General features: G+C 45.5%; 8 protein-coding genes across 8 annotated transcripts; 5 read left to right on the top strand and 3 right to left on the bottom strand.

The window, feature by feature from the left end:
• Positions 1 to 1,026: 1,026 nt before the first annotated feature.
• On the top strand, positions 1,027 to 1,944 carry BP5553_09590 (uncharacterized protein; the record flags this gene model as incomplete). Its single annotated transcript, XM_032018213.1, has 1 exon — positions 1,027 to 1,944. The coding sequence occupies one exon, from the start codon at positions 1,027 to 1,029 to the stop codon at positions 1,942 to 1,944; it is 918 nt and encodes a 305-aa protein (XP_031865512.1).
• Positions 1,945 to 5,499: 3,555 nt separating this feature from the next.
• On the bottom strand, positions 5,500 to 7,376 carry BP5553_09589 (MFS general substrate transporter; the record flags this gene model as incomplete). Its single annotated transcript, XM_032018212.1, has 5 exons — positions 5,500 to 5,879; positions 5,929 to 6,754; positions 6,808 to 6,957; positions 7,007 to 7,126; positions 7,176 to 7,376. The coding sequence occupies 5 exons, from the start codon at positions 7,374 to 7,376 to the stop codon at positions 5,500 to 5,502; spliced, it is 1,677 nt and encodes a 558-aa protein (XP_031865511.1).
• Positions 7,377 to 8,039: 663 nt separating this feature from the next.
• Positions 8,040 to 9,019, bottom strand: BP5553_09588 (NAD(P)-binding protein; the record flags this gene model as incomplete). The annotated part of the gene is made up of 2 exons (XM_032018211.1): positions 8,040 to 8,669; positions 8,723 to 9,019. The coding sequence occupies 2 exons, from the start codon at positions 9,017 to 9,019 to the stop codon at positions 8,040 to 8,042; spliced, it is 927 nt and encodes a 308-aa protein (XP_031865510.1).
• A 303-nt stretch (positions 9,020 to 9,322) lies between these two features.
• On the top strand, positions 9,323 to 9,905 carry BP5553_09587 (uncharacterized protein; the record flags this gene model as incomplete). Its single annotated transcript, XM_032018210.1, has 2 exons — positions 9,323 to 9,421; positions 9,477 to 9,905. The coding sequence occupies 2 exons, from the start codon at positions 9,323 to 9,325 to the stop codon at positions 9,903 to 9,905; spliced, it is 528 nt and encodes a 175-aa protein (XP_031865509.1).
• Positions 9,906 to 10,005: 100 nt separating this feature from the next.
• Positions 10,006 to 11,267, bottom strand: BP5553_09586 (Uncharacterized protein; the record flags this gene model as incomplete). The annotated part of the gene is made up of 3 exons (XM_032018209.1): positions 10,006 to 10,704; positions 10,799 to 10,876; positions 10,956 to 11,267. The coding sequence occupies 3 exons, from the start codon at positions 11,265 to 11,267 to the stop codon at positions 10,006 to 10,008; spliced, it is 1,089 nt and encodes a 362-aa protein (XP_031865508.1).
• A 464-nt stretch (positions 11,268 to 11,731) lies between these two features.
• On the top strand, positions 11,732 to 12,748 carry BP5553_09585 (Uncharacterized protein; the record flags this gene model as incomplete). The annotated part of the gene is made up of 1 exon (XM_032018208.1): positions 11,732 to 12,748. One exon carries the CDS (start codon positions 11,732 to 11,734, stop codon positions 12,746 to 12,748), a length of 1,017 nt encoding a protein of 338 aa, XP_031865507.1.
• A 1,220-nt stretch (positions 12,749 to 13,968) lies between these two features.
• On the top strand, positions 13,969 to 16,564 carry BP5553_09584 (uncharacterized protein; the record flags this gene model as incomplete). Its single annotated transcript, XM_032018207.1, has 8 exons — positions 13,969 to 14,063; positions 14,128 to 15,082; positions 15,134 to 15,167; positions 15,242 to 15,362; positions 15,426 to 15,446; positions 15,508 to 15,887; positions 15,942 to 16,116; positions 16,180 to 16,564. 8 exons carry the CDS (start codon positions 13,969 to 13,971, stop codon positions 16,562 to 16,564), a joined length of 2,166 nt encoding a protein of 721 aa, XP_031865506.1.
• Positions 16,565 to 17,177: 613 nt separating this feature from the next.
• On the top strand, positions 17,178 to 18,872 carry BP5553_09583 (Uncharacterized protein; the record flags this gene model as incomplete). Its single annotated transcript, XM_032018206.1, has 7 exons — positions 17,178 to 17,297; positions 17,377 to 18,041; positions 18,095 to 18,150; positions 18,201 to 18,231; positions 18,297 to 18,486; positions 18,548 to 18,654; positions 18,713 to 18,872. The coding sequence occupies 7 exons, from the start codon at positions 17,178 to 17,180 to the stop codon at positions 18,870 to 18,872; spliced, it is 1,329 nt and encodes a 442-aa protein (XP_031865505.1).
• Positions 18,873 to 19,472: the final 600 nt, after the last annotated feature.

The following is a 19,472-nucleotide window of genomic DNA, read 5'->3' as shown; positions in this document are numbered from 1 at the left end:
GTTGACATGAAGAGTGTATACGCCGTTCGCATTCCAATGGGTAGTGAAGCCTTGGTTAGCGGTGACGTTTTCTACATAGGATGTGAGAGATGTAAGTGTCGTCCTCCATCTTTAAGCTTACGCGAAAATCGGCAGCTGGTTCAGCTTTGTCAGGATCCCGGGGCATAGTCAACCTCGAATAGGGGTTGCCTCGGCTACTATTATTTGCTTATTACTTCGTAATTAATCTTCTCCATCAACTTCCCCAATGGCTTCGCTCTAGGTTACAAGTTACCTAGGTAGTTTGGTTTTAACTTAAACTAAGGAGAAATAGCCAAAGCAAATTTTGCAACTCAGATTCTCACAAACCGAACTCCTTTCAAGAGAAAATACCCAGGGTCATATAACAGTTACTAGGCTTTACCACCTTCCCTGAGTCCCTGACGCCCATTGCAGCGATTACACTTGCACCAACACCTCCACACCAACGACTATATCCCAGGGATTTCGCGGAATGGGAGGTGGGGTGCAACAAGGCAGATGTATGTCGTAACCGAAAATTACTAGAGTAGAGAAGTTTAAAACCAATTGCAGAATTTGTTACTTGCAAAGTACCGCAGGTTCCTTATCAGCTGGTTATCTGAGGTTGACCTACTGTACAGTACGGTAGCCCACAATCGCTGAGAACCCTACGAAGTAATAAGGTAGGTAGGTATATCGGCATAGGGCTAGCCGTTGTGGTGTCCGGCTTGGCACTAACGTGGCCTTTATACGAGATCTTCGTAAGGCTAGGACCCATGCATGAATAATGACACTATAGTGACCTACCTAATTAATCAATCCACCTTGTTGTATCCGTCCTGCACTCCCTATACCAATGGGTGTGTATACCTTACCTACCTTACATGTACCTGCCTACGGTACTTATACTCCCTTATCTTTAGAATCTCATCATCCCAACACCGTTAGGCCCCGTGATTAGATCACATTTGTAAAAACCCGTCGCATTAATATCGCTTGCTCATTAGAAACCTACCTAGATATTTGATGGCGTCTCGCAAACAGAAGAAACGCGAGAAAGATCTCGAGTGGGGTATTGCCCCCAATGGAGGATTAGAGTTCGCTGAGCAATTACTTGAGCTTCGAGATTCGAAAGGCTTTGACCCCATTTCGGACGTCGTTCTCGTATCTATCGATCTCGAAGTATCAAAATACGACAAAGGCAAACCCGGCAGCCCTCCTATTAGAGAATTTGGGATTGCAACTTTCGATACTCGACACCTCAAACCTACATCGCGATCGCTTCCCAACAGCTCTATATCGACCAAACAGGTTTCAACATGTCACGCCTCGAAAGATTTCATATATTGCGATGCCACAGACTTCAAAGAATGCGTGTTCGCAGAGACGCACCTTGCGAAACAGGGCAACCTGCATAAAATCATTAAAAAGTGCTTGCGCATTGAGGATAGCAGCTCTCCCAACAGTCGCACTCTGCGAAATATAGTTATTGTCGGCCACTCAATCAAAGAGGATCTAAAGACGCTGAAAAGACATGGGATTGTTGTCCACGAGATTGCGCCTGTGGTGGCAATACTGGACACGTATAGGATAACCTGGAACCTCCTTGGCCCCCATACAAACTCCAACTCTACTACATTCATGACGGGGTTCGCGCTCTGGGCTCTTTTAGAAGAACTTATGATCCCACATGAAAAATGGGATCTGCATAATGCTGGGAATGATGCAACGTTTACCCTACATGCGCTGCTCATGCTTGCAATTAAGAGCTCTAGAAGCAGAGAGTTAAATGTGGTTGAGAGTCAAAATCTAGAGCGTCTACGAGCATTGGCTCAATTTGAGCTGTACGAACGTGAGCGTTGGAAGCCAACTCGGAAGGGTCCGAACGCATCCAATGGGTTCTATTACCGAAACTCTTCTGAACAGACAGGCTCGACAACATGAAAGTGACCTGGAAGAACAGAGCAATTAGCTGTTTGTTAAGAAGTCAAGTTGGGCGGAAGATGTCTAGCTTACGTAGGGGAATAAACAAGATCTGGGGGGTCGCTATTGGCATATTTCAGGCTCTCCTTGAAGACCTGCGGTTCAATATGGGAGTTAGATTTTAGATTTGGGCTATACGAATTATGGCGGCTCGCAGTCAATCAGTCGCTTGCACGCAACGGCGACGACGACGAAGATGTACCCTATAGCCCATTCTTGAGATAATTTGTGTCAAAACTGTTCTAGATAGAGGCTCAATAGACAGCTCTATTCAGACTTCCACCACTGGGGGTTCACGTCCCCGTTTTACGGCGTCAAAAATTTCCGCCGCATTGTCGAAGGGGGGTACTATCAAGCCAGTCCGTTATCATCCTCTCCATCTAGGCGTTTTGGCGTGCACAGTTTATTCTGGCTCCGTATACGTCGTCTAAATCGCAGGGCATGGGCTCCAAGATGATGAGCCAAACATATTATGGACATTTGCATCATTCGCCACCACCAGCCTAGAGTTTATATTGGACTCCGGAACCAACTTCTGCACCTCCAGTGCTAGCCGAACTAAGCTCTGTTCTTTATAGTGCGGGGATGATGGTAGTCTGTATATGTTTAACTGGGTACTTGTCCCCTCTCAGCTAAATCCCGCGATCGCGCCTTAGTTATCTCTAAGTATCTAAACAAGTGTGGAGTCCTTTCCGATGAATTTGGCATAGTTTCCCGAAAGACTTGAGCTACTTATTAGCCTTGCTTCGTATATTCCGATAGAGCTATATACTCCGATTCGCAGCTTGACGTAGTAACCGACTTCTGCTTCTTGCTTGAATAGGAAATTAGGCTACTATAGAACACGGCGACTCCCCCCGAGATACTTTTCCGGTCGGACTTGTCGCTTGCGTAGTCTGTGTCTGAGTAGATGGCTAGATACTTGTAAGCTCTCCTTGGATAATACTGTAGTCTCTAATTGATTGTCGACTTAAAGCACTGTATTAGGTTCTTTAGTGTATATCCGTGATACTTAACGGGGTTACTTATAAACTAGCTCAGCTTTCCAAGAACGAATGTAATATCGGGCCTTGTGAAGGCTATAGCGAATAAGAGGCTTCCGATAACTTACTGATATTTGGTTATATTGATTGGTTTGTCGCTGACGTCTGTAGGTCTAAGGGATTCGTCATCGGCGGCGGGGATCATCTTGGCGTGATACTTCTTATTACTCTTCCCGAACTTGTCGAGGGTGCTGATGAGGTAGTTCTATTAGTCGATATCGGGCGTCTAGTTCTTTCTGTCATAGGTGATTCTTGCTCCGAGGATTTTTCCGATCTCCTCTAGATTTTTGGAATTGAATCTCCCTGACAGTTGTTAGAAGAACGTATAAAGCGCGTTTCGGGACTTCGTAGTAGTAGCTAAATTATTAACATAGACGAGTAGCTTGACAATAACTCAAGAGTTAGTAGATTCGGTACTAGCAGGTTGGTTGGAAAGTCTAGGAGTCGAAAAGTCGCATTGAAAATTGAAGTAGAACTAATCACTTCCTGTATATTAGTTCTCCTCAACTCTAGTATATTGTAGTCTAGTTGCCCCTGCACTCCCCCAGCTTAGTACTCTCCAGTACTCTAGCTGTGCACGCTCTCTGCTACTCTAGAGTATTATACTCCCTTAATATATCGTTCCTCCTACTGTATAAACTCCTCTAGAGTCTTGTTGTCCTTGCTACGTTCTTCCGCTCCCGCCTCCCTGTCTATAAACTCTTCCAGGGCTCTAGACCTTTACTCTCCTCTATCGTTATATAAGCTTTTACTTCTTTACGTTTATAGGACAAAATCTTTGGAAAGAAGAGAGTTCGTAGGGAAATTAGGTTAAAGAAAGTAGGAAGATTTCGAAAAAGTAAAGAACTTAAACTACTATCGAAAAATAGGTAGTTTAAGTAGAATTGAAAGTGCCTTTGTTATACTAGTATAATAAGAGCTAGTAGTTGTTGAATTATAACTACTAATTTTGAAAAAGAGTCGAGAGTACTATTAGTTAGTAAGTATTCGAATTATTGTCGAAAAGATCGTTTGAGATAAATATAGAACTATATCTTATACTCTCTTCGGCTTTGCTCGCTAGAATAGGGCTTTACTTGCCTAAGAGTCTTCGAGAAGCTCACAGTGCTCTGGACGATAGTCCGGTGTCTTTCTAACTTTGCTCGTCTTTTACAAAAGCGACTACTTCCGGTATTTTAGGACCTGTGTCTCTAAGGAGAATCTCTCTTGCCCCAAGGAGACCTTGACTGCCAGGGCGACAGCCGATGTCTTAGTTCTAGAAGGCGACAGCCTCCAAAATATCGTAGCCGACTCTATTCGAATCGTAGACAGGCTCCTATAGCTGTGTCCCTCGTGGATCATCCTATAGCTAGTAGTTCGATTCCTTGTACGAATCGTAGATAGATGAACTCTTGACGCGACGTAGTTCGTGGACCTTTATACAGTCCTTGAGTTCAACTTTTTCTACTTGAACTTAGGTAGAACCTGGGCTTATAACCTATTAAAACTAAAGACTATAGATATAGTATAACTAGTTATAGATAGAAGGAGTAACAGGTAGCGGGAAGTAGGTGTAGAAGTAGAAAGTAATTAGATTAACTGAACTAAGAAAAGAAGGAACTCCGAGAGAACTTCTTCCTTATATTTATATAGGCCTAGAATAACGTATCTCCGGTTATATGACCTATACTCCTATTTTCTCAAAAGATTTATTAATTTAATTAAAATAATACTTTACGAAAACGTAAATATAAAACTTATATTTTAGATATCGAGATAATCGTTATTATAAAATCAAAAGTAAAAGTAGCGAAATTTATTTATTAAGCTAAATAGCATTAATCGAACTATTAAATTAAAAATAGCTTCAGATTAGTAGATTAATAGTTAGGTAAGTAACTACTAGCGAATACTTACTATTATATGTTTTTTACTTTTACTTTTCTTTTGTTACTACTTCGAATTATATTTCTTTATTTTGTACTGAATATAAACAATACTAGTCTACCTTTTCAGACAGTTGCACTCTTGTCTCTACTTATTCCACTTTGAATGATTTTTGCTTAATAATTCTGCCCGCCCTAGCTTCCCTAAACGATAGCCTCAAAGGCCGCGGGGAGTTTCACACAATATCTAAAAACATAATAGATACCAAGCGCGAGGAAGAAAGCTACAACAACTACAATGGATTACGGCATAGAGAACGACTCTTCACGAGAAACATCCCCAAACCGGGCATTCCCACCCTGTAGAGCTGCTTATAGTCAGAAGTGAAGCGGAGCATTTGAAGAGCATTAGAGCGTCTAGATGAAGGTTTAGAATTCTACAACGGTTGAAGACGGGGTGGTAAAGCAGGTACTATTGCGGATCGCGAACATGCGGCCTGAACAATTCAAAATAAGAGATATATACTACCACGGAATAGGTGCACTATATAGTTTGTTGAGTGGCTCGTCAAACGAAACAATCCAAAATTTGAGAAACCCAGATTTGACTACGTATCGCCCGTTATGTCAATAGCCTGCAGCTGTGCTTCCCTCACTTTCCCACCTTCTAATGCACTTTCGATGTGGCTATTCATCATTGGCGCCACGCTCTTTAGGAAGCATGCTGCAACGCCATTTGCAGCCACTAGCACGGCAATCGCCAGCCACACATATTTCCATGCCCGCGCACTTTGGTTGACATCGACGGGCGCAAGACCTTGCTCAGTTGCACTAGCGGCTTTAGCGCCCACATATGAGGCATACTTGTTTGAGTATATTGCCGTGAAGATAGTAATGCCAATGTTGCCACCAAGCGCTCGACAGGAGATTGAGATGGTGGCCGCGGTCCCTATGAGGTAGGAAGGGACAGAGAGGCCCAGTGCGACGACTTGCTATTTGTTATTACTCATAACGTTGACAGAAGATGGGGACTATACCTGGAATAGTCGTCGTAACTGCAGTGCCGATCCCAAACAGCGCTGAGAATGCATACGTCCAGCTCAACCTATTCGCATTGACTGTTCCCATCAACCCAGTAAACAAGCTACACCAAAGTAATGCCATAACCAGCATCTCGCGATAAGACTTGGTGGATGCCATAATCCAGCCGGCAGGGATACAACCAAACGTTGAGGTGATGAGGTATGGCGAGAGGATGACAGCGATGCGGACTGCATCTTGGGAAAAAAGATCGAAGATTTGTTGGGAGTAAAGAACGTTCACTCCTAGGAGGAGCATGCCGTCGATAGTGCATACAAATAGGAGGATGGGAAAATTGAGTGTTTGAAAGAGACGGTGGTCGAGGATGCCTTCTTTAACGACGAAAGCTTCGTACAGACCGAAGATCACAAGACCGATGCAACCGCAACAGAGTGTTGCTGTGACCTGCTTCGAATTCCAAGAGTAGGTGTTACCACCCCATGTGAGGCCGATAATGAGGGAAGTGAAGGATGCCGACATGATTAGGATCCCAAGGTAGTCTATGCCTCTGAAAATCGAACCTAGCTGGTTCCGACGCCCTAGACGTGGTTTGGGTGGGAAATACGCAATACTAATCGAGACAGCTGTGAGCCCGTAGATGATGCCATTGAAGTAATAGGCCCAGCGCCAACCACCTGCACCGCCGGTATTATCTCGCACAAAAGCGGCGGCGATGAAGGTGCCCAGGACGACGAACGCGCTCGCCATAAATTGGCTGACACCCATTGCCCATGGGCGGAGCGCGTTGGGCATGATTTCTTGGATGCAAGATATCGAAACAATCTTGGAAAATAAGTTAACTATCCTCAAGGTGAAGCGCACGGAAGGAGGCATACACAGCCCGCATTGGCAAATCCAGTTAGGATATTGCCACCAATAATCTGGTATACGGATTTGGCTGACCCCGAGACCATGGATCCTATAATCCCCATCAATGGACCGCCAACGACAAACCATTTTTTGCCGAGACGATCGCTGAGGGATCCCTTGGTGACCTTAGTGGATGTAAATGGACTGAGTCAGGGGAAAACGAACAAATATTGGGCCCATGGCAAGGACAATCAAAAAATTCCCATTCGCAATCCAAGATGCCTTGCTCGCGTCCGCCGGTGACCTAGCAAGTGCGGCGACCTGGAACTTGATAGTGGTATTTGTCTAAATAATCATTAGATTGTCTCTAACCCGAGAAAAGTGTCTGACGGACAGTATTTGAAAGAGCAGCGCAGACGTTCGCCATTGAGAGGGCAAGCAGCGCAACTGTAGTCCGCCAACCAAGCTGGTACGGCGTCTGTGGCTCATCTTCACTGGCTGCCAATGCAGATATACCTCGAGTGTTGGGGCTGTTTTGTTCCTCGAGAGATTCACAATGATATATTTCGGGTTTTTCTTCCACACTGCGCGCCATGTTGGGAAAGAGGGTCCAGTATTTTAAGTTATCTAGTTTCTTTGTTAGCCAAGCGGGATAATGTAGATTAGAGGGAAGAAACCCGCAGAGCATGAGCGCAAAAGTAAATAAATATATTCGAGTACACTTGTCTGGTTGTTATTAAAGATGTCCCATGCCAATAACGGCACAGCAGTCATGTACATAATAGTGGACGGCAGCTGCCTGATGTTTCATTTCCATCAAGCACATCGATTTTTAGCTGCACTACCCCACAGAGACTCTTCTTTGTGAGCTACCCCGCGTCCGGGTCCCATTTTGATTTCTGGGGATTTCTGGGCATAATTCTCGTGGGCCTTGGAGCTGGCACCGTGGAAACATCGATGGTGGTCGGAAGTTCCGGACATCCTTGTAAATGCACCAAACAGTCCGGATATCCCGAAAAGTGCCCCATTGGGATGTAAATGTCTTTCTGTAGCGTTCGAATTTGGAACCAATGGTGACCTACATGAAAGATACGGCAATTTAAACGTAAAACACGGCAGGTTTGACTGTGGAGGCCCCGGGGTTATTTCGGGACGGGGTGGTTCGTCGGTACACGCCCTGGGGTATCGGACTCCCAGAAGAATCTGATTCATCAAATGGTGTATCAGAAGTTTTGCAATAGGAGAGCTGATATTCATATTATAGAGGAGAGCAAGAATTTGTAAACCTAGGGCTCGTAGTCGCCAGCACGTTCGCTTTGACTTCCTCCACATCCCTTGTACAATCCACCATCCTTCCCTCGAGCCCTTTGCCTTTACCTGCGGCAAGATAAATACAAGTCCAGGCAGGCAGCTCAACAGCGTACTCCGGGCTGACAGCGTGCAACTTATCCATCATGTCAATCACATACGGCGCCTCTCTCTTAGTCTTCTCGGGGAAGCCGGTCTCGTGAATCCTCGTACTGACTTCTCCTGGATGGATTGAAAACACGGAAATGCCGTTGTCCGCATGGCCCAACACTGTAGGCTGTAGCATGTTCATTTCCGTTTGGAGAGTCCCAGCAAAGCGTGTAATGGATGTTTTGGCGCAGTTGTAGGCTGTTGTCCAGGGAAGGTCAGCTTGAGCCGCGCGGGAAGACGTGTAGATGATTGTTCCGGAGTTGTTGCTTTGCATGGCGGGGAGAAGAAGTCGGGTCAGTTCTACGGGTGATTTGACCATGATTTCCATCTGAGACCACCAGTCTGTTGCATCGGTCATGTGAAATGGCATGAAGCAGTTTGTGCCTGCGTTGCAGACGAGAATGTCCACAGGTCCCAGACTCTCCGTCACCTTCGAGGCTAGAGATTAGTTGAGCACCTTCAAAGGAAGGAAGGCGACCATACCTGATTAACTAAGCGCTTCAAGTCGTCCGACTTGCTACCGTCTGCAACTACTCCGATTGTTTTGGCCCCCAGAGACTCTGCATCTTTTCTCGTCTGCTCAACTTCGTCCGCTGTTCTCCCCGTGATGGCGACTGCTGCTCCGCATTTTGCAAAAGCTAGGGCAATTTCTCGCCCAATCCCCCTTCCGGATCCCGTTACAAGAACAACTTTACCCGTGAAAACCCCCTTAAACTGATTTGGCTCTATGGCTGGGTAGATTGAAGTTCGTATCGTATATTCTGAGCCAGGGGGAGCCATTAAAACGACGATGACCTCTTAGTAGCCAAATATTAAACGAGTATGGAAATTTGAGAAAATGGAAACTAGGAGACGGTGGTTATGGTGGATGAACGCTGAAGAAGGTGTGCTTAATGCCTTTAAGCTACTCCGCATTGCGTCTGCTCCGCTTACGTGTGTTCAATTGTCCGGGCCCACACCTAGGAATATTACACTTATTACTGCTTCCCCTCCCCAGTTTATAGCTTGCATTTATGTTTTTTTTAAAATCCACGAAGATATTCTCGTCCATTTTGGCTCTTATAAATACTTCCCATAGAAGCCATGGCGTTTGGGATCTACACGCCATCAAAACTCACATTCCAAGACTATGTCAAAATCTCCCAGTGCGCAAGAACACTAGCAGATGGCTATGACAGAAAAGTAAGCTTGATAAGCCCCCTCTGCTTTATTTGCATTTTTAATATCTGGATTTTAGGACAAGGCGAGAATGCGCGCCTCTCTAGCACCCAATGTAATCGTCGACTACACAGGAGTTGTGCCATCTTGGGGTCTGATGAAGTTTAGCGCCGACGACTTCGTAACAGAATGGCTAGGACCGACGCATTTAGGAGTGAGAGCTCTTGCGACACAGCATCTTCTTGGGGCGCCGTACTTCAAATCTGTGACAGACGACGAGATTGTAGTTGAGTGGCAGCAGTTGGCTAGCCACGGACGCAGAATCGCAGGTGAAGACTTCGCCAGCCCTTTGTGTAAGATTGGAGAGTCATCGGACGGGAGGAGTTGGATGCAGCAAACGTATGTGAAGATTGAAGGGGACTGGCGTATTAAAGTTATCCGGCCAGAAGTGATATATCACACTGGAGACTTCAAGGAGGTTGGAAGACAAGACGAAGACACGATTTGATAACTCAGTGTTATGGCACCAGAGTCATTGGTAATGCAAAAAAAAAGGTTTCTTAAGCAGAGCCAGAGAGGGCCGCCGATAACTAGTATATGTCTCCTTTCTAGGCAATCACAAACCCCAATTCCAATTCGGAGTCTTTAAGAGCCTTATAATCCCACGTAGCCACATCTGCAGCTTCTGGCACAACAGACCATTCGAATGAGCGACCAACAGTTGTCAAAACTTCTCCTATTCCGCCCCCGTTTGCAAAGATGTAGTACTTTGCGTAAACACTCTCTGCTTCACACCTCCACGACTTTGTAGCTGGCACGAAAATTGTTTCCATACTTCCCACAACAGCATCATCTCCGTCAATGACAACTCTCACCAAACCCTCCAAGACTTGAATTACGTGGTGCGTCTTCTCAAACGTAAACATCTCGCCTTCCAGTCCCTTCCCGTGGTGCAGCTTGGATGAATCTATGCAGTATACAGAAAACTTGCCCCCTGACTCTTTCCGTGTTGCTAGAGGTCGAACAATTGTTCCACCAGCTATAAATTTTGGTCCTGAATCTGCCTTCAGAAAATATCCTCCATTCTCACATACACCGGGAAGAGTTGATTCTGTTCCATCCCAAGGTTGCGGACCAAAGGACTGTTTGTCGCGTACTGGTATCATGTCGAAATTTTCTGCCGCGGCTATAAGTTTAGGGATGAGGACCTCATACGGGGAGCGCTCATCATGCGTTGGGAACAGAGGTCCATCAAATGGCTCCCCCACGAAGCGGAAAAACTGGAGGACGGGAGTAAGTGATGTGAACTACGGGTTTAAGAGAAACGAGGCATGTGGTGAGTAGTTAGTAGGAAAGGAGCTGAAAGGAGATGAATAGGAGAAAGATATGAAGGTAACGTACGGCTTCCCAGCCTCCTGGGATAACGAGGCCAACAAATTCTGTATGGGAAGACGCAATTTGGTACTGATGAACTGTCGCCTGTTATGGATCAGTAGGGTTCCGCTCCGAACGATAGTTTCCTATGATTAAGACAAACAACAGGAGAAGAGCGACTTACAGGTGGCACACTCGCAAAGTCTCCAGGCCCTAAAGTTCTTGCCACATCATTCGCCCAAACGTTGAGCGACCCTTTGATGCACAGAAACACGTCGTGCGCCTCTCTGTGATAATGGAAACCAATAGGGCTGTCAAAGGTCCCGCCAGTTCCAATGACAGCAAATGCGTTGTTGGTCTCATTCCCCGTGACAAGAAGGCGCATTGTACTCTTCGAAGTCGGGATTGTCCATAATTCACCAGTGAAGCAAGGAAGTTTGTAGGGGGCTGATGACTTCCCAGGAGGTGCGCTCAGTGTCGGAATCGATCTAGACATGATTCACTGTAGTTTAGTTTGGAAATAATTAAGCAATTAGGGCCTCTAGAATTGGCAACCTTGATCCTCTTCAATCCTTTACAGTATTCCAGACAAGACTGATAGATGTTGAAATAGCTCATCTTACTGATGGCGAACACAATAGTGGCCGTCCACGGTGATGTTTCTTACAGCACCCGCGATACCCCACACCGCGGCATATCCGGACTTTTAGTTCTCCGGAATAAAAAACGGAACGCACTCCGGCTTCATTCTCGGCAATTCCAGCAAATTCCAGCAATAGTTGGGCTATAGTACTATACTGTAACTGTGGGACTCGAGCAACTGCCGCCTACCTTCTGCTGGGGTATGCAACGATATCCATACGACATAGTGTCTCAATTAAAATTTAAAGCACCGCACACTTCCATTGTATATTCAGTGGCTGGAGAAATTGAAACACCTGGTTTACCATTACAATAAGCATGGAAGCAATAGCACAGTTTCCTAGCAAGGACATTGCGTCTATCTTACTGCCAACGTTGGAGGCTTTCAAACCCCTTCTTGAAGCAAATGACGTCCAGATTCTCTCAGTACCTCGCACAACCTATTCATATGGACCACACGAACGGCAAACACTTGACTTATACTCGGAGCCCACGTCTTCACCTTATTCTCCTCTAATAGTGTTTTTCTACGGCGGCGGACTCAATAGAGGCGACAGAATCCTCCCTTTCTTCCCATCAGGGCTTGTGTATCACAATTTGGGGACATTCTTTGCTCAGAGAGGATTTACGGCTATCGTCGCCGACTACCGACGAGTTAATGATGCAACTATCGGCACAGGTGACGGCGCTGTGTTCCCATCTGGAGGAGAAGACGTAGGAGCAGTCGTTGACTGGCTCGAGTCATCTCATCTATTATCTGATCAAGCCTCAAAACCCCGCGATCTATTTCTCATGGGTAATTCAGCTGGTGGAGTGCATGTTTCGACATACCTCTTAGATCCACGATTTGAGAAACAGAGAAGGATTGCTTTGGCAGAATCTGGAGCATTCTCATTACGGGGAGCTGTGTTGGTAAGCGTTCCGCTTGACTTCAAGACGGCACAGCCCACTCGATTCGATGTACTACGGGCATACTGGCCCCCTAGTTTATCCGACACGCGGAAGGAAACATCTCATGACGATTTCTGCCCGAATGGCTTATTACGCTCCTGTAGAGGAGTAAATTGTTGTGGCTTAGCTAAGCCCCAGGATCTGAGCATACCCGATGTATTAGTGATGTTAGGAGAATTGGATCCGGAGGATGAGATCCTCGAATCAAACGAGCGGTTTCTTGAATATTGGGAGAAGGTGTTTGGAAGTAGAGACGGGGTTGAGGTTAAATGGATGAAAGGACAGAACCATATCAGTCCACCGATAGCGCTGATGAGTGGGGATAAACGTGGGGAAGAATGGGCAGAGGAGGTGATTAAATGGACGAAGCGTTTCGAGCTGTGACGAGGGCGATCATGTATCCTTTAGTATCAAATTCTACACTGAGGGCAGGCAGCAAGTATAAAAACCAGTGCCAGTTTATCACTAACAGCCGTAAAACCCATCACATAATTGCCTCAGCCAGGTGCTGCAAACTATTCCATGAGCCCGTATTGCGACGTCCAATTCCGGATTTGCTTTCCGTATATTATTAGAGGTACCGTCGTTACAAGAAAAAGGTATTGGATAGCCACCATTTTCCTAAACGACTACACACAGTTAGAACAAGTATTGTCCTCATGGCGAACAGCAATTACACATTTTGTACACCGCTAGCTTCTTGCTAATCGACTGTAATTATATACAAGAATAGCTCCAATGGCGTTTCGAATGACGAAAACCATAACGAGAGCTTCCCCAGCGCACTGTAATAACTTACGGGTTTGATAACTATCGACAGCGTAGGCAATGGCAACATTCGCCACAGCAGCCAGGCCAAATCCCTGTATTGAATACAGTAGCCGACTGGGGCGCCTATCCAGGGGGTCATGTGGACAATTCAGAGTCCGAATATCAAAACATCAATAAGTCTAATAACAGCGGGGATTACGATGGCTGGAAGTCTAAGTTCAGGCTCCCTCTTTCCATTGTTTTGTTTTGTCAAACAGATAGCTCTAATGTCGATAAGTTTACCGCTGATTAAAAATGTAAGCAATGCTCAAACAAATCCTCTTATCAATAAAAGTCCCAAATCGCCAGGTAGGGTGCAGCATGGAGCCCCATGGGGTGGGTTTTGACATTTCAACCCACCCAAGAGTTGGGGCGTACTGTACTTTTGCTACCGCATGGAGATGACTTTTGGGGCACTGGGTAAAATTGAAGGACTTCTTGTGGCCGATCTTAGAAATCCAAGCCGATTGTCATACTGTACCAATGGATCATTTGGGTCTTTGCAGGGACAGGGCATTACACGCATCGCCATGAACAAACTTCTGGCCATCTTCTTTTATCGCGGCTTGTTTGCGTTAATGTGAGGGGTCGGGTAGGGGAAAGGGCGCGGACCCTGTGTACGCGAGAGTAGGATATGATATGCGGTAATTACTAGCCTTCCCCGCTTCCACCACAACATACGGCAGCCGCTTTTCGTGGCTCCGTTGCCTTCACCAGTCTGTTGAGTTCATCATTCAAGAAAGGAACTGATACAGAATCCAGTTAATTAACGCCATCTCTAACCCCACCAAGCCATGGAGCCAGCTCGAGAGGATGGATCAGCTACGAGTAGGGTGCGCCGATCTCGCGCGGCTCGCGCTTGCGAGCTGTGTCGACTGAAGAAGAATAAGTGTGACGAGCTGGTCCCGTGCACGTATTGCAGAAGTCAGTCAGTCACTTATGAATTGTTACAGACCATATTCATTGACATGGATCTTTGATATACCGCAGACCGCAATACCGAATGCATATATAGGAATTCAGACAAGTCTCGCAGGATCGTTTATTCCACCGAGTACGTTCTCTTTCCAAAAGGAGGTCTTCGGTAATAGATATACGGGCTCACATTTCATTGACAGGTATGTCAAACAACTAGAAAGACAGGTCAAGATTTTGTCGTCGCCTGAAACATCTGCGAGTAAAGTAGGAATAGATAGGCTAGGATTTTTTCGTGATAACCTGCTCCTATCCTTTCAAGGAGGATCTCCCCTAGTAACAACATCGCCCGCAGATGAACCGATGACTCCACAAGGCGTCGATCAGAATACTCAGGTCGGTAATACAGCAACTTCACCCTCACAGGACACAACGCATACATCAACAGAGGTATCAGGGGTTAATCGCCATACGAAAAATGTCGAGTTCTATGGTGGTTCTTCTTCCATGGCCCTCCTTTGCCGCGTTCAGATGAACAATCCTTGCGGTGTCTCTCACGAGGAGGGAAATGACGACGAAGGATCTCTTGTCTCCCAGCTTCACAACCCAGCCTTCTTTCCATCACCGTCTGAGCGCGCAAGTCGCTTGGAGATGTTTCCTACTAATTCTGTCTCATACCTTCATCAATGTCGAACATTTCTTAATGCCTTCTTCGGATCGATCCACTACATACATCCTATTCTTGACCAAGCTCATTTCATAAGACGTTGCGAGGATCTCTGGTCTGATCCTGGCTCACAGAGCAGAAGTTTTATGGCATTATACTACAGCCTTTTATCGCTCGGGGCATTGGTTGGATTGCGAGATGAAGAACCTATTGAGGGCATTCGATATCTTGACTGGAGTCGTAAATTCTTCAACGAAGCTCGTGCTCTATGTGGAGAACTGAGTATGACTACTGATTTAGAGATGGTGCAATGCTTTTTCTTTATGGTGAGATATGGACCCCCTTTTTACCCTAGTCAGTTTCGCTAATTAAAGTAGGCCAAAATATGTCAAAATGAGCTCAATCCCCACCGTACGTACACAGAGCCTTTATTCCCGCTGCTTTATCGACATTTGTTATTCCATATTGCTGATTTATTGGCCTAGTGTCATATATGTATATTGGGCTTGCAGTACGAACTGCGTTGGCAATGGGCATCAATCGCAAGCCTATGCATATGAGTCGGAAATCTACAGCCTTGCTGAAAGCCGAGTCAAGAACCTGGTGGTGAGTTTGGGGTGGCCTCTATACGGACACGGACTCCCCGAATGCATCTGATTGTTTTGATAGGGGGCTATATTCTCTTGAAACGTACGCTTTCCGACTGATTCGTTACCGTTGGTTTCCGTTACAGTTGCTTATTTTCAGCTAGCGAAATGAGCTTCGCAATGGGGCGCCCCGACACTCTTGGAGTTGACCTTTATCACAATCGTGAATATCCACAAATACGCGCTGAAAATTCTGATGTCCAGCAGAATCCTGATATGATTGAACCTCCGCATTGTGCCATCATCAAATGCATGGTTGACTTTTCTAGGATAACGAGGACTGTATGCCTAGGACTCTACTTGTCTGACTCACCTATCCAAAGAAATCTACTGGTCGCACAGCAAATTGAGCAAGACCTAGATCTCTGGCTAGACAGCCTGCCGACCAACATACGTCCAGCAAAAGCCCTCGCAAGCTCTAGATCACTGAAGTTTGTAAAAGATGCACAGTATATGAAGAAACAGAGATTAGTATTATCAATTAGTCAGGAATCAATTTCCGAATCTTGGATCATTTGTTACCCGCTAACAACCCTAGGATATCATAATGTTCGAATGCTGCTATTTGGTTCGTTTCTTAAGATAGATGCCTCTATGGATCGACCATCGACACCCCTGTACGAAGAAAATATACAGAAGTGCCTTAGATCTGCGAAAGAAACGATCGAGATCATCTATGAAACATATCGCCATCACGATTTTTTCCGCACGTGGTCAGTACCATCCGCCGGCCACCTCCATGATAAAGAGTCTCTAATGTACAGCCATGCCTCTAGGTATTACAACACCACTTATACTCTGTTTGCCGTATCTATTATTCTTGTCTACATTGCCCAAGAGGCCTCCGAAGCCGAGAAGCAGCCCTTGTATTCCTTCGTTGAGATGTCTATTGAGATTTTGGAGACTATGGACGACTGTGTTGTGGCAAGCAAGGCCGCCAAAATGATACGGCGAGCCTTGACACGAGCCAGAGATAGCAGGGCTTTGCAAAATTATAATGGTCCTCAGGACAATGCTATGCTTGATAGTAGACCGTTTAATCACTTCTGGGGACCTCTCAACTTCATGGACGGCCAGATAGACGTGGGTTTCCCGTTTGAAGTAGGCGACATGGATGATAGCCAGTATTTTTTGGGTAATTTTGGCCCTCCAGAGAGGTAGGGCAATGGGATGCCCGGATGCATGTCAATAGTAAATAGTGATTATGATGACTGGTGATGGCTTTTGCTGATATAGGCGCAGCAAGTGGTTTGCCAAATAAAACGAGCAACAGAACATATGTAATGTGCATCGATGTAATGACTTGACTATGCTATTTGCAGCCAGTGAGTGTGTCTTTGGCAAATTGGTTAGGCTAATACTTCGGTAACTGTAACAAACGGGATGGGCTTCTGACGCAGGACAAGGTTAATCGGATTTTCCGAACTGGAACAAGCATCCGAACGCTATGTCAAGTCCACATTGCAAGATTCCACTCAACGACTCCGTTTACTTTTCAATTCACTTCCGAGGCGTGGAGAAATGCCCCTTCCGTCATGCATGATCTACTGTCCCCGGCAGATTTAATGATGCATGGATTCAGCTGTGTCGCACTTGCTCCATACTCTTGCCTAGAACTCTGGAGTGGGGTCTTCGGTGCAGCCAGATCCTATAAACGAGGGGTGCCATCGAGTTGCTATCAGCTCATAATATAATAGCCCCTTTTAATATTCCATACGTTTAACTTTAGCATTGCGAAGCTCCATTACCAGATACGCCTGGGATACGAAGGACAATGTCTCATCTGCACGTCATTGTCGTCGGTGCCGGCCTAAGTGGGATTGCAACAGCGATCTCATGCACCCTCGCGGGCCATCGAGTAACAGTACTTGAATCAGCAAAAGAGCTTGCAGAGGTAGGTCGAAGCACTTCCCCCCCGAATAGTTCCCTCTAAGCAGTTTAACCGCTACGGTAATTGACACAACAACATCCAGACCGGGGCAGGCCTTCAAATCACACCAAACTCCTCCCGGCTATTGCGGGGTTGGGATCTGGAGGATTCTTTGTGGAGAAATGCCGCGGAGCCAACTTATCTGTCCGTACGCAGATACTCAGATGGCGCAACGTTAGCTATGGGCAAGGCCTTTAACAAAAATATGCGTGATAGATATGGAGCACCATTTCTCGATTTACATCGAGTCGATTTGCAACGTGCTCTTTATAATCGCGCAGTTTCTCTTGGTGTTATATTTGAATTCAACCAAAAGGCAGAATCCATCGATTTCGATACTCCGGAGGTTACCACAGCGTCAGGGGCAAAGTTTCGCTCAGATCTCATTGTGGCCGCAGATGGGCTTTGGTCTCGATGTCGGGACTGCTTTGTGCCCGAAAATGGGGCGCCTCTTCCAACTGGAGATTTGGCGTATAGAGTTGTCCTGTCATTAGATCAGATTAAAGATCCCGAGCTGCGAGAATGGGTTAGCAACCCTTCGGTGAACTTCTGGATCGGACCTAAAGCGCATGCAGTGGCTTACTCACTAAGGGGAGGAGAAATGTTTAACATTGTCCTGCTTGTCCCCGACGATCTCCCAGCTAGTGTTAGTCGTCAATCAGGTTCTGTGGAAGAAATGAAAGCCCTCTTCAGCGGCTGGGATCCAGTGTACGTCAAGTTACCGTCACATTAATATATATTTTTAGCTTATTGATTGTTAGTCTATCGAAGTTCCTGGACATAGTCCAGCAAGTTGATAAGTGGAAATTAATGCACCGTAAGTTCTTCAAACCCGACCCTAGCTGCTCTACTTAGCGGTTTTTGCAGGTCAAGAGTTGGTTTCCTGGGTTAGCGATAAGTTTGTGTTTGTGTAAATATTACGAAACTCTTTCCATCAAACTGATGTTGCTAACTACTAAGAAGTGGCGATGCATGCCATCCTATGCTACCATATCTTGCACAAGGAGCCAACTCTGCCATAGAGGATGGGGCAGTTCTCGGATATCTACTGGGAAAGATCGAAACAAAAAAGCAGATTCCACAGGCATTGAAGTTGTATGAGCAGCTGCGCAAAGCCCGTGGAGAGACTATAGCAAAAGAAACATTTAAGCAGGTAAGTTGCAACTTGTGCCACTGCAATATATGTGAAAACTAGCTTATAGACCGCCCTATAGCGGCAGGCTTTCCATATGCCAGATGGCCCTGAGCAAGAGGTTAGGGACGAATTGTTCCTGTCACAACTCAATAGTGGACCCACAGGAGACCCGTTCCCCAGTAGATGGTCAGTAATCTACGTTCTATCAACTCTCTCCATGTACTCCGCTGACCTACGCGTCTAGGACTTGCCCACAAGTGCAGCCATGGTTATACGGTTATGATGCGTATGCAGAAGTTGAAGAGGCGTTAAAAAGAGCACCAATTCTGGAAGTTGATGATGAGATATCTTCACAGAGAGGACATTCTACGAAAGATAAAGTCTCTGTAAAAGAGGCAGTGTAGGGACTCGTAAAGCCCAGAACAGGGCCACTTGGCATCTACAGGAAGGTGATAAGTTATTTACGCCTGCGATCATAAAAATGATAGGAATAGACTGTATTGCCTCGTTTTAGGTGGCACAGAGCCTCATTATAATTATTGTCCCGCGCGCGAAGAAACTCTGTATTATATAAGTTTGAGCTTTTATTTAGGTGTAGATTTTATTTAAGAGGTCTATAGTTATATTAATTAAAAGCGGAAGTAATTGTAAAGTTATAATAAGTATAGATTTAGTTAAATTAAAGTATTATAAAAAAGTAGAAGTAGTTATTTACAAATTAAGAGTTTGGAGTTATAATTACTTAAAGAGAGAATAAAAATACACGCGTGCCCAGAGCCTCTTTATACCGCTATTCCTCCTGTCGCACGCTCACGTAACACCTGCAGTTTCACCCCACCACACTATCTCCTATATAGAAAGAAGAGATTAGAATGTAAAGGCTTATAAAATAGAGAATTATAATCGATAGTAAATATTTATATTATTATATAAGCTAATCTCTAGCCTCTTCTAGAGAGAGGAGGAGTCCCCCTTTTTTAAGTCGGAGTACTATAGTCACGAGC

The sequence above is a fragment of the Venustampulla echinocandica genome (genome assembly GCF_003357145.1).
Source record: "Venustampulla echinocandica strain BP 5553 chromosome Unknown scaffold_11, whole genome shotgun sequence".
Lineage (NCBI taxonomy): Eukaryota > Fungi > Ascomycota > Leotiomycetes > Helotiales > Pleuroascaceae > Venustampulla > Venustampulla echinocandica.
The sequence above is the reverse complement of the archived record's forward strand: the minus strand, read 5'-3'. Positions and strand labels throughout refer to the sequence as shown.